General features: G+C 44.4%; 1 protein-coding gene across 1 annotated transcript in view; it reads right to left on the bottom strand.

Moving 5' to 3' along the window:
• Window positions 1-13,755, bottom strand: part of CAPN9 (calpain 9) — a gene marked incomplete at both ends in the record, with an annotated part of 29,168 nt that overhangs the window by 5,982 nt on the left and 9,431 nt on the right. The window contains 9 exon segments of the mRNA XM_082481461.1: window positions 726-790; window positions 1,366-1,423; window positions 1,981-2,061; window positions 3,596-3,632; window positions 4,265-4,473; window positions 5,137-5,294; window positions 6,000-6,160; window positions 11,683-11,760; window positions 13,438-13,523. Of these exon segments, the coding sequence (XP_082337587.1) occupies window positions 726-790; window positions 1,366-1,423; window positions 1,981-2,061; window positions 3,596-3,632; window positions 4,265-4,473; window positions 5,137-5,294; window positions 6,000-6,160; window positions 11,683-11,760; window positions 13,438-13,523 (933 nt within the window).

Here is a 13,755-nt window from a genome sequence, read left to right as displayed (position 1 = left end):
ACGTTGCAAAGGACTAACCTGGTGGGGAAGTACCAGGGCTATGATTCATCTCACCTAATGTCTGAGCAGTCATTTAGCATCCCTCACAGTTAGGTGCATCCAGAACAAGCATAATTACACCATCCTCTTCACTATCTACAAAGGAAGTCTAGAAAGCTAGCTTAGATGTAGCCACCTACACCACAAATGCCTAAATTTGGACAGAAAAATCTCACCCACACGTCTGCTTCCTGGAATTCCAGGATCTAGCTGAAAGATCAGATTTTCCAGCTTTTGATCTGGTTGTAAAAAAACCCACAGCTTTGATATCACCAATTTTCAACACTCTGCTGATCCTTACTTTCTGACCCATAACTTGCATGCACAACTCTGGCTGGTGAATTTACCCCTCCAGACAACAGACTTTTCTTGAGTTATCTCTTCTAGGCCGTTTTCAAAGAAACCACAGCTTGAAAAATGCACTGTTCTATATGGAAGTAATTTGAGATTTACTTTTATAGGTGCTCAACATTAAAGCATCTCCTTCTAAGTCTGCAGTAGAAAATGGTCTGTCTTGAAGCTCCTAACCCTAAATTTCTAAAATAAAAATCAGGAATCAATTTTCACATAACTTTTTCATTTGGGTGGTGTTTTGCCATGACATTACCACATCCCTCTCTGATATGCTACAGACAATTATATTCAGTATTCATTTAGCCTCACAAGCACTTCTTTTGAAAGGATACATCCATAAGAGAAATGATATTTCTGCATGACATGAGACTTAAGTTCTTGAATTTGATGTTCTTTGCTGAAAAAGGTCAGTAATAAGAAAGAAGTGATTGAGCAAATCTGCCTTTTATAAACTGAAAGTAGAAAATCAGATTTCATAAGCAAAGACAGCTGGTTATTAGTTCTCATTGTGGGAGGACCTGTACACAGGAAGATGAAGACTACAGAGAGGTCACAGTCTAGACAGAGCAGGTATTTACTGAAGACATGACAGGGATCACTGTCCTTCTTTCATAAATCAGGAGATGAGGTTCAGAAAACAACAGGTTTCCCATTGTACCAAGGGCCTGTAACAGGCATGAGCTATGTCCAGGTCTTACAAGTCCCCGCCTGGTGCCTGTCTGTCCACAGCAGAGCAGTAGTGCAATGGAGACCTGGTCACACTGAGCTGACTTGGATTGTGATGGCGGCAGAGCAAGTTTGGGGTTAGATCATGGACCAGATGTTTTCCTGGCTCTGCCATGGCTGGCTGGAGGACACTAGGCAGGAGTCATAACACAGCCTTTATTTTTCTATCATCATCTGTAAGCGAATTTAATGGCATCTTTTATAAAATTCTGTACAGCCCTTAACTTAGACTTTATCAGCACTTACTTTTTTTTAATACAGCATTCAGAACATATTCGAGCTCTTCTGCAGCTATCTCCATGTCCTAAAGTAAAAAAAAAAAAAAAAAAAAAAAGCAACAGACAACAGTGCAGCATCTGTTACTTGAATGTTTTTGTAATCAGACATACCAAAAACCTCAGAAAACACAAACATCACCCATCTGTACTTTATTGCAACTCAGGAAAAGAGAACCATACAAAACCCAGAAAAGGCTAAAAACTAAAGGGCTGGCAAAATACAGGAGTGTTGCTGTGCATAAGGCTGTCTGAAGATCTCAAGCAGGAGGAGTTCTCAAGCAGGAAGAGGTCTCCAGCAGGAACCATTGATTCAAAGAAAAATGAACTGCAAATGGACACTGAACCAGGTAGGCTCCCTCAGAGCTTGAGTTCTAGTTTTGGTCCTCCTGCTTGCTCACCAGGGTCTGCACCTTTCTCCATGTAGACATAAGGCATGGTGACATCTGGTGCCCAAACAACACACTACAACTAAGCATATTCCTCCCAAAATATGTAATTTTCGTTTCACCTGGCCCTGAGTGGGAGCAGAAGTGTATCCCCTCTTTCTACATCTTGCTATGGCCCACAAGGGTTTTGCACTCACCTTTCCTGAAATCTGCTCAAACAGTGCCCGGAACTGTTTTTCTTCTGCAGTTTCTTGTGGGCTTGGGGTTGGGTTTGGAGGCTGCAACATCAACCACACAATTCATTATAAGAATTGTAAAATTTGAGATTTCTCCTGCACACAGCCTCTCTGTGCACCAGGGTACCATAGTACATCTTAACGTAAGGGTACACATGCTCCTAAAGATTGTTAGACCCGAGGCCTCCCAACCATCTAGCTGTCCGAGGAGATCCTCAGCCCCCATTTCCTTTGCCTGGGCGATTGTGTGGCGTGCCGTTGCCTTGGCTGTCTCAAAACCAAGACCATCCATCCTGGAAAACACCTCTCCTCTCATCCCACCCTTGCACCACTCTGCTTCCTTGGTCCTTGAACAACTACAGTTCTACTGAGCTCTTTCCAGAGGCATCATCCAGGGACCTCTCACCCCTCTTGAGAGCATCAGCCAGAGGTGGCTGCACTTTGGCACATTACCCAGAGCCATCCTCGGCCTGGAAGCACCTTCAGACGGCTGCTGGTTAGGTGCCTCAGTGCAGCCATATGGGTTGTAGAGTCCAGGCTTCAGTCTACATTGATGAGCAGAGAGATGCAATAGTGTAAAACCACTGATATAGTGGGGGTGACCATGGGAAGAGGGAGCAGTTCTCGGGCCAAAAAAAATGAGGGAAAAGAAGGCAACAGCACAGCACAGGAAGAAAAGTGTTGGGCTTTGTTTTCTCTGCCCACAGAAGATACAGCATGGGCACTATTTAGTGTACCGTCACCAGAGTGTCCTGGGTGATGCTGCTTGGCCGCTTACACTTTTTTCACTGTATGTATGTTCCTCACTTCCTTCTGCTCAAGTTTGGATGCAGTCCCTTAATGATACCGGGACAGGTAAACAGATTTACTTTGCCACTGAACATGGCCCTGGGATCCCAGAAATGGAGAGGCACTTGTGAGCTGGTCCCCGGAGGAGAGTTTTACTAAAGAGGGACACGTGAGATCTTGGCTTAGCTTGTTTCCATGGGAAGGCACACCACAATTAATGGCTTATTTGCAGGGATACACTTAAACAGGAGCTGACTCAGACTCAGCTGCAATTAGTGCTCAGCGGGCAGACCAGGCCATTCAGAAACAAAAAGAATTTAATCATTTGAGTAGGCACACTTACATATCAAGCATTCCCTATCTAGCCCTGTGGATATTGATAAGTAAAATAAAGATATTTGTATGCTAAATGAGCGTAGGTCTGTGGACATTCTCTTGCCTCTTATTTTTTCATAATAAATAGAGTTTTAAAGGATGTGAATGGCCATGTGCCTCCCTGATGTTAACGGGCGTCCTAAAAGCACACCCGTGGTGGCTGATACCCGCCTCCGGTGCTGGCTGACGCTGACTGCCTTAGAGATGATGCAGAAGCATAAGGATTATGATTTTTATTTTTTACAGCTCTTTTACCATATTCAGCAGAACCGACTGTTTCAGTCACAAACACAAAGCTGGCAATTGTGTAACATTCCTGTGAAATGAACGTGTTTTAGCCAAAGACAGTAAAAGCAGTGTGTGCTGGCTTCTGCTGAGCTATTCTCTTGCTATTTTAACTCTGTAGACTTACCTCAGGGAGATCAATAGCAACGTTTTCATCCAGATCCCTGGAGAAAAGACAACCTTATTCAGTACCTGAAAATATTCAACATCTGCTTGGAGAGGAAGCTTGCTCATTACATTTTCCAAAGGTGAATGATAAAACTCTATTTTTTACTGAACAGGTTAAATTTAGGTAAAATTCGTAAGACAATCAGATTTTTGCACTGTTTAAATTTTGGTATAAGCCCTTAAAGCAGACTCTAAGCAGGACTCAGGGAGGACACAGTTGTACATGCTCTCTGCTAAAGAATTAATCCTATTCCTTATTCATTGTGCACACACTTTTTCCCCATTACCCCCTTTTAAAAATAAAATTTTAATTTGGACAAACTTTGAGAGGAAACAAACACTGCTGTATTCACAGATCACCGAAAAGTATCAAGCAGCTAGCAACCCTTCTTTGTCAAGCTTCCAGAGGATTCACCATGGCAAGCCCTATTTCCCCACCTCCTAAACCCCTCTTCAAAAAAACGTCAGGTTTAGCAAAGATGGTCAAATGCAAAAAAAAACACCAGGAGCTTCCCATGCCAAGGCTCTGCCATAGGGCTGGGCACCAAGCAGCCAGACCCTCCCAAGGGAGCCACTGGCCCCATCCGTGGGTGAGCACTGGAGGGCCTGGGACTCACTGCTGACTTACTCAGTGACGGCCTTCTTCTCGGAGAAAATCCTTAGGCAGAAATCTGCCTCTTGGTGTGGCTCAAATGTGGTCGGAACAAGAATGTAATCACCCGGAGGCAGCTTGAATCGGTTGGATACTTCCCTTAAATTTATGTAGGTTTTGCTCCTGGCCTTGGAGGGGTGGTATCTGAAGAAGTCTTTGCCCAAGTGTCCGTCTCTTCCGGGGCTCTAGGGACAGAAATGAAGGCAGTGCTGCACTGGCTGTGGTGCGCCAGGGGTCATCCTTGCCCCCTTCACAATCATGAAGTCAAACTATGCCTGGCACAAGCCTGTCCCCTGGCTGTGACCCTGAATCTCACCCCTTCACTCAGGTGCTTGCAGCAACCTAGCTCCCACCTTACGGCAAGGACCCATTTCCAGTGGTCGTTTCCCACCCAGAAGGCAGTCTAAGAGGATGCTGGGACATTGTCTTCCTGCTTAAACATTCCCTGCCATTGAATATCACCATCCCAGGCGGAGTGTCACAGAGCAGTGACAACAGATTTGCCAGTCCCAACCTCACTCAGGGACAGATACCCCTGTGTGTCACGAGCCCCAAGAGGCTCAAAAGAAACAACATCCCCCCTCTGGGAACCAGGCAGGGGATGACAGAATCAATGGGGCTGAGGAGTCTATCCTGGGAACCCATGGCTCCGCAGGGACTCCTAAATCCTCCTCTGAGAGGACTCCAACCCAACCAAGTCAAAATTCTCTGTGGGTCTTGATGTAACTAGGAAGATTATTTTAAGAGCAAGGGCCCTAAAAATACATGATGACTGGCAGGAGTACAAACCAAGAGAAGGATGCTAATACTGACAGTGCGGCTACTGTGCTGTAAAAGCAATAGAGTACCTCATAAATAGAGTAGCCGATGGTTAGCATTTCAGCGCCAAGCTTCTTGAGTTTACGGCGATCCTTTTGCATCAGTGCTGCTATGAACGTGCAGTCATCTTGCCCATCATCTTTCTCTGTCAAATGCAGCTTGATTTGTGGATTTGTCCAGAAAGTCTCTGCCAATGTAAAGAATACCAGAGAATTTCTTGCCTCAGAATAATAATATCACCACTACTACTACAAAAAAAAAAAAAAAAAAAAAAAAGAAGACAAAAAGGACAATTAAGCTGAGGTTTTGCTCAAATTTAGTTTTCCGTTAGCTGTCATGCTTCTTTCCATTAAGCTCTGCAGAAAATAAGCCAAATCCCAAAGTCCTTCACGGAACGTGGTGTAGAAAAGATTTTAGGTCTGATATTTTATTAAGTTACCATGGTTTAAATAAAGTTGTCAGATGGGATTTTGTTAAAACTACATAGCTACAACGATCCCATAGTGCTGGTGCCAGTCTGGAGTAACACAGTTCAGATCTGTGATGCTGCTTCAGAGCCACATAAACATGCTGGCTGACCTGGATTTTTGTCTCATTTTACACTTACTGCTGCAGTTTAAGTGACTTATTTGGAGCTAGTCCTGCTCATCCAAATGTAAATGAGAGGCAAATCAGATCCAACGAACTTGAGAGCAAAGAAAGCACCTCTTTTACCACAAAGTCTCAAGTTGGACCATATGACCATTTGTCCCTTTGGCTGGTTCCTGCTAGCTGAGACTCAGCTGGTCTGGCCTGCACCCACAATTGTGGCTATGGGGCAACAGGAGAGCTGGCTGAGGGTGGGTAAGGACTTCAGTGTCTGCTTCTCATTTTCAAAACAGTATCTATTTACCTAGAAAATTTCTGCATCCTCCTGCAGTGGATCCCCGGACCCAGCTCCCTTGGTGGATGGTCACCTCCCACTTGTGGGCAGCGCTGTCTTCCAGGGCATCTGGAGTCAGGTTGCAGATCTCAACCTTGTCAAAATGCACTTTGAAGTCTTCAAATTTCATCCTAAGCAAAAGACATGGGAAGGAACAGGCAGTAATTCACTTCAGTGAAGGATGCTCAGCGGAAGTATTTACTCCCCAGCGTCCCGGGGCCAGATCACCGACTTGTGTGGATCTTAATAATCTCAGTGACCGTGGACATATGCCAATGTACACCAGGGGAGAAGCTAGCTCTTACTCACTGTGGTGTAAAACACAGACAACCCTATTGTCTGGGTCTGATTCTGGCAGCTGTTATACCTTTCTTTTTACATTATTCACAGAATTCACAGAATTATCAGAGTTGGAAGGGACCTCTAGAGATCATCTAGTCCAACTCTCCTGCTAAAGCAGGATTGCCTAGAGCACATTACTCAGGACTGCATCCAGGCGGGTCTTGAAAATCTCCAGGGAAGGGGACTCCACAACCTCCCTGGGCAGCCTGTGCCAGTGCTCTGTCACCCTCACCGTAAAGAACTGTTTCCGTGTACTTGAACGGAACTTCCTGTGTTCTAACTTGTGCCCATTGCCCCTCGTCCTGTCACTTGGAACCAATGAAAAGAGCCTGGCTCCATCCTTCTTCAACCCACCCTTTAGATACTTGTACGCCATAATAAGGTCTCCCCTCAGCCTTCTCTTCTCCAGGCTAAAGAGTCCCAGCTCTCTCAGCCTTATAACTCTGATGATTTTATTCGGTTACAGCTGAGTATAAGATGAAAAGAAGTAACGCTGGCACAAAACCTACTGTGGAAAGAGGTATTTCACCAACATCATCCTGGCTTTAATGTCTGCATCTATATTGCTGGAGAGCCAACCAAAGGGTGGCAGGCATCTGTGCAGGAGCCAAGTCTGCCTACAAATCAGCTCTGCGTTCAATGCCAGCTGCATGACAGCACTACAAGGGAAACGTGGTGATGGATTAGCCAAGCCATGACTAGCCCGTCTGCACTGCAGTTAAAGTCACATTTGGGCCTCTGCTAAGGTGCCTAGGCTCAAGTTGCTTGCCCTCCCCTCCTTTACGGGTGCCGGGGACCTTGCAAAAACATACACCAAACTTTAGGGACAAAGGGTGTGTTTCAATTTGAGTAGTGATCCAACCTGCCTTTGAAGGTGGTACGAACATTGCTGCCTGCTACTGTGTCATGTAGATTGCACTATGTCTGTTTCATGCCCAAGGTGAACACATATATATCACCATGGGAAGAAGGAAACAAATACCGCAATATGGATGTTTTTCAGTTGCCGGGCTGAGCTGGTTGAACCTAGTCTGCTCAGCATGCGGAGAAGCAGATAATCCATGTGATTTTATCTAGCAAGTAAGGGGGCAAAATAATACCAACAGACCTGTGGCCAAGGAGCCTGGTGTTCAGGACTGAGCAAAGAGCCAAGAGAAGGCACAGCTGGAGTCAGGCACCCATTTGGGCATGGTATGCAGCCCTGGGCAAAGGGAACAGAGCAGGGAAGCTCTCTTAACAGACAAGAACTTGCATGGTGGGCAGTGCAAGGAGAGGAGGTCCGTATGTCCTAAGGCTGAGGGTAGCCTTGGTAGGCTGAACCTCCCTCTGTAAAGTGGGGAGAGGTGTTAGGCCTTTAGCATCCTGGTCCATCCTCTGCTCTGAATTGCTGTCTCCTCCCTAACATGAACTTCTATGACTACGCTTTTCCTCCAGTGGCTGATGTGTAACAACAAAATGGAGTAGTAGGAGAATAAAAGCTCTCCGAGACCACATGTTTGTCTGCAGCAGTGGCAGATAGGACCCAGCTAGCCCTTAGTGTAGCTCACTGGACAGCGGTAGATCCGCTTTTCTGCTGCATAAGAAGTAGATGTCTGTGATGGTGTTAATTTACACTTGCTATGGGCCATTTTACAACTTGGTTTTAGTGTGGGAAGAAACAGCAGGGTTTGCTTTCCTAAGCTCTGTCCTCTTTCTTGTTGGCCCTTCCCATATATTGCTAGCCCTAGGCACCGCTAATTCTCATTTTGATGCTCAGTACACTAGAGCGGGGGTAGCATAGCAAAATATGTCTCTTAGTGACTCAATTTCCTGACCACACAACACAATTCTGGGCTCTTTGAAAACATGCTGCAAAGCAGATGAAGAAGTTGCACTGTACAGATCAGTTTGGCTCCTAAGCGGTAAAACACCTGTTCTGTCTGCCCTAGGGCTGTCCTGGATTTGTACTGGTGAAGGCAAGAGAAGACTCTGAACCTCTGATTTTAGGAGGGAAGGGACTAGGGTGAGTGAGAAGCTGATTTCTTAGTCAACAGCAGGATGTCTTCTTCACATTTAGTAGAAGTATCATCTTGTATGCCCTGGACAAGACTGATCTTAACTGCTAATATGTAGCCAAAATATCTTGGGGTGTTTAATGAAATCAGCAGGCCTTTAACATGTTACCATAAAGATATTATTCGGTCCTCACAAATCCAAAGAACAAAAGGGACAAAATTTCTTATCAGACCACGTTTCCCACCTTTGCTGCCTTATCCCGTGTAGTCCTCTACAGCTACGCTGCCTTTTTGCATTGACTGAAGACACTCTGATGATATGAAGCTTATCTTGCTTTAAAAGTTCCATAGTTTTTGACCTCATTTCCCTCCATGCACTACCCTTTCTCCTAGCCTTCCTTTTCCCCCTAGGCTGAAATCTAACAAAATACATGAGAATGAACAGATATTTCTTCTTCCTCTTCTTCTCTTTCCTGTAACAGAAATGAGCCTGAGTAGGTGAAATTACCGTTGCTCTGTGTCCAGTCAGCACATGGAATAAGCTGGGTCCAAAGCCAGTAGCACAGTTACAGAAGTTGCTCATGAGTGCATAGTAGGCTTTCTGGGCTCTCTTTCAGCTTCCAGACATATTAAGAAATTTTATACAAAAAGGTCGCTGACTGAAAAACTTACTGTTAAGTCTACTTCAGTAGAAACCGGTTGTGGTTAACAAGAAGACCGCACCTTATGTTATTTGCTAAGCCCAAAGATAATGCACGTCATGGAGAACATGTTTCAAACTCTTGAGGACCTTATTACTTTGCTACTCACTATTTCTAGCAGCAGGTTTCAAAGCACCTCATGAGGGTTACCTGAGCTTTCCAGGGAGATAAGTCAAGTCAGGGCAACTGGGCCAATTCCAAGCACAAATACAGGCTGGGTGGAGAATGGATTGAGGGCAGCCCTGAGGAGAAGGACTTGGGGGTGTTGACGGATGAGAAGCTCAACATGAGCTGGCAATGTGCACTTGCAGATCAGAAAGCCAACCGTATCCTGGGCTGCATCAAAAGAAGTGTGGCCAGCAGGTCAAGGGAGGTGATTCTCCCCCTCTATTCTGCTCTGGTGAGACTCCACCTGAAGTACTCCATCAAGCTTTGGAGTCCTCAACACAAGGATGTGAACCTGCTGGAGCGGGTCCAGAGGAGGGCTACGAAGATGATCACAGGGTTGGAGCATCTCTCCTATGAAGACAGGCTAAGGGTGCCGGGGTTGTTTAGCCTGGAGAATACAAGGCTCTGGGGAGACCTTATAGCAGTCTTCCAGTATCTGAAGGGGACCTACAAGAACGCTGGAAAAGGCCTTTTTACAAGGGTATGTAGTGATAGGACAAGGGGTAATGGCTTTAAACTGGAAGAGCATAGATTTAGATTAGCTATTAGGAAGAAATTTTTCACTATGAGGGTGGTGAGACTGGAATGGGTTGGCAAAGAAGCTGTGGAGGCCCCATCCCTGGAAGTGTACAGGACCAGGCTGGATGGGGCTTTGAGCAACCTGTTCTAGTGGGAGGTGTCCCTGCCCATGGCAGGTTGGAACTAGATGATCTTTAAGGTCCCTTCCAACCTAAACCATTCTATGATTCTGTGATAAGTCACCAACAAGAGTGTTGAATAAACTGGCTGAAAGTCCACAGCTGCTCAATACAGCTCAATCTCCACCTCCTCAGCTAAACTGCATCAGCAAGGACCACAGAAGGAGCAAACTGAGAGCTGGAGAGAAGCGGCTATGTTCATCTTTTTCCTCACCTGACCATTTTAATGTCTTTAGGGATACATCATATCCATTGCTCATGCAAAGTCTGTATGTGAAACCTGATGGGGAAACCATCAAGGTGTAGCTTAAATGGGGCAAAGGGGCAAACACTCCTTAGAGAAATACACACAAGTCAAAAGGCATTAGGAAAAGTAAGTCTGATGGATTGGGTGGAGGGTTTATCTGGTATCAAACTTGTCTGACTGGTTTTGGAAGCATTTCTTATCTTATGCATATGATTTTTGTCCACTTAACCCCTTCAGCAAAAATTTCAGTCCCGATGGGTTTTGTTTCTGCTCTGAATGGCTGAGATGCTGCATGAGGAAGGCAAACATTCATCTGGGTATGCTAAACCTCATTAACTTTTATTTGCCTTCCAAGGATTTACTTAACTATCAGCTTATCTCTGTTGGACAGATAACTTTTTAATGAATTTCATTGCTTGCTGTATGCCTATTTGCACATTTGTACCTCCATTACACAGTCAGGCTTTAAGTCATGTTCTGTACTGAGAGACTCGATGAAGTTACTTGGGTTCCAGCTAAAGTCTTTGCCTCCTTTTCATAAGTTCCAGATGTAGCCAGGTCAAAAAAGGACCCAAAACCACAAAAGGCAAAAGTTTTTTTGGCAAAACTGGAAATGCCCTGCTGCATTTGCAATGTCAATAGCAAAATAACTCAAAATATCTTATGTAAAAATACTTAAGTAATACTTAAGCCACTAGACCTGCTTCCCTCTAGAGAAAGTCTGGGATAAATAATTTCATTTGACCTGACATGGTGCATTGTCGATTTCAAATCACTTTTTGGGCCTAAAGTTGAACTTGCAGGTTTAACTTGCAGGAAAAATCTGAAATAGCCCCACTGCATACCTCTCTTGGTTTACCTCTGTGTAAAAGAGGTGGCCCTAGTAACTGTGGTCAGGCGCATTGTCAGTAGTGCACAGCATGGTTGATACATGTGCAAGTCAGCCATCTGCTCGATCCGAGATCGTGATTTTGGCACAAAGAACACCTCACACTTCTAAAGCAATTTCCACCACTTTTTTTTTTTTTTTTCCATTTCATTTCATCTTTTCTTAAACCTTTCAATCATTTCACACATTTCTTGGTGTTCTTTTACTTTCTGTAACAAGTATGATTGCTTCTCAGGACGCCCTTCCCTTCCAGTGTATGCCTAGCATCAACCCTGAAAGCACTTTATGGGTGATACAGTGCAATACAATGCTCTCTTCTGGACACCCTGCCTTTGTTCATGGTAAGGATTTAAAGGGTGTTACATTCATGGCAGATACACACAATTTGAAATATGCTAATGCCATTAACTAAGCTGACTTTGAAAAAGGTTTTGTTATTAAAATAGACATGTGCACACATGAAACACACCAAAAACCAAGTGACCGTTCTACCTGCACTCTCCTAGAAGCAAACTGAGCATTTCCTCAGTCAGAGACTTCTCCTTTATCACTCGTTTTGGCCACTTGCACCTTGATTTCTGAGTAGCCACACACTTTAAAATCCTATGCCTTACCAGAACTCTCCATCATCCAGCGCTGCCTGAGATAGGCGTTTCTGTTCCGATGGGCTGACCAAACGCCACTCTGGAGAGCTGCAAGAAAACAGACCCAAGCTTTACTGTGACTGTATGGCAATTCATTTTTCCTGGCTCAGAATTACTGGTTGGACACAGCAGCAGGCTGTTCTTCTTCTTCCAGATGTGTTTTACCTGAGCAGCACATACAAACACAGATTCTTTTAAGAGGTTTCCTGAACCCTGCTGTCACTTCACATGGTGGCAGGGGCCCAACTAATGTAACTGGAAGCAGGACAGGGCCAAAGATCCCAAAGCTTCTCCAGGGTCTTCCTGTATGAGACATTCCCTGCACTCAGAGTTGGGATTGCTGTCAGGTATTGGAGTTGGGTATAATAGGGCTGTCAGTAAACCTCAAGATTTTGGTCATGTCCCCCCTTAAATCTGTTATCCATCTGTAGCACCGTCTCTTCTTTTAGGTCTGTCAGTAATTTAAGACCAGGCATTTCTTCAAAATTGAGTCAATGGGAACCAGATAGGCTCCTTGCACTGTACAGAGAGATTTGCTGAAGTAACTGGGGTTCCAGGCAAAGTCTTCACCTCCCTTTTTCATTCACCCCAACAGCTCCTGCTGTAGTAGGTCAACACCAAGCAAAAAACTGCTAAAGCTTTTTGGAAAAACTGGAAATTCCCTACTGCATTTCCAATCTAACACAACAAACAGGGACTAGCAGGCACCTTGTGTTAAGGTTTTTAATTCCAGCAACCACTGCAAAATGTTAATACAGGTTCCTGTATTGAGCTGCAAGTCCCTCTGCATCTTGACTTCTAGAAATACTCCCAAGTGCAGAATCAAAGTTCTTTTCAATAAACAACCTGAATTGCCAGATGTCTGTTCTGATACTAACCTCTCAATATTTTTGAGATTTAATCATTCACTATACATACCAATTACCCACATTTTTCTTTTTCAAGTTAACAATGGATCTGAGCTGCTATGAAAATATTTCATTTATTTCTGAGTCATGTTAAAGACAGGGACATTCAAGGTAGTCCTACAGATGACTACATGGCTCGATAGTTTTAAAGGGCCAGATAGGTTATGGCTGCTCTCCTCTACATCTGTGTCAAGAGGAAAAACTTGACAGAATAAAGTGAAACAAAAATTAAGCCATGCATATGTGCAAAATTATATTGAAAAGTGTATGCGTGGGGGGGGGGAATATAGTTTTGTTTTTTACTATTTTTTTTTTTCTTTTTCACTTCTTTTTCCTTTGGTAGCAAAACCAAACTGGTTTTCAGATCAATCTTGTGGTTTTGTGCCCTTCCTCAACTTCGGCAGGTATAAGTTGAGAAACAGGTATTACCTGTTTTCAACTTATCTGCAGTGCGACAAAGTATGGATGTTGTGTTACAAGTACTACAACAACAGGCTTGCAGAAAAATAAAAAAAATAACTCCAAATCTATAATTTTTCCAATTACGAGTGTCTTAAAATTAACTTAGCCCATTTATATTAATGCATGATTTTTGCTAATGATAGATTTTGGGGGCTGAACAACCTTGACAATGTCCCCTTAAGTGAGTAGCTTTGAAAATACTGAGTGTGACGTAGTATGGCAGTGATGCTGTTAAGCATGTATAAACTCTTGATTTAATTTCCAGGGAATAGCTGGGGCTGCAGAAAGCTAGCTGTGGAGCAGTAGCTGAGATTTGGCCTTTGCGAGACCAGTGTATATGGGACAGCTCACGCACTTGTCACTCCAAGGGCCGTTCCACTCAACCTGTCCCCAGGGGTTCCTTATCCTTATGAGTTGCACTTGCATGCCCCGATAGTTCACCTGGGGAAGAAGGAAATAGAGAAAATACCAAGTGTCAGTAGGTAGGAAGCACGTCTCCAGCATGCAAAGCCTGGGCAAGATGCTGTAACAGCTGGGCAAAAGGTACGGACTGCTACAGGAGATGTGAGAGGGAAAGATGGATGGGAATTTGGATAACTTTCCCAGGATAACTCCCACATCACCTGAGGTTGGGGGACACCCCTGATCTTTTCCCGAGGTCTCTCTTTGCCCC

The sequence above is a fragment of the Vanellus vanellus genome (assembly GCF_965231255.1).
Source record: "Vanellus vanellus genome assembly, chromosome: 3".
NCBI classification, from domain to species: domain Eukaryota; kingdom Metazoa; phylum Chordata; class Aves; order Charadriiformes; family Charadriidae; genus Vanellus; species Vanellus vanellus.
This window is presented reverse-complemented; position numbering and strand designations above follow the sequence as displayed.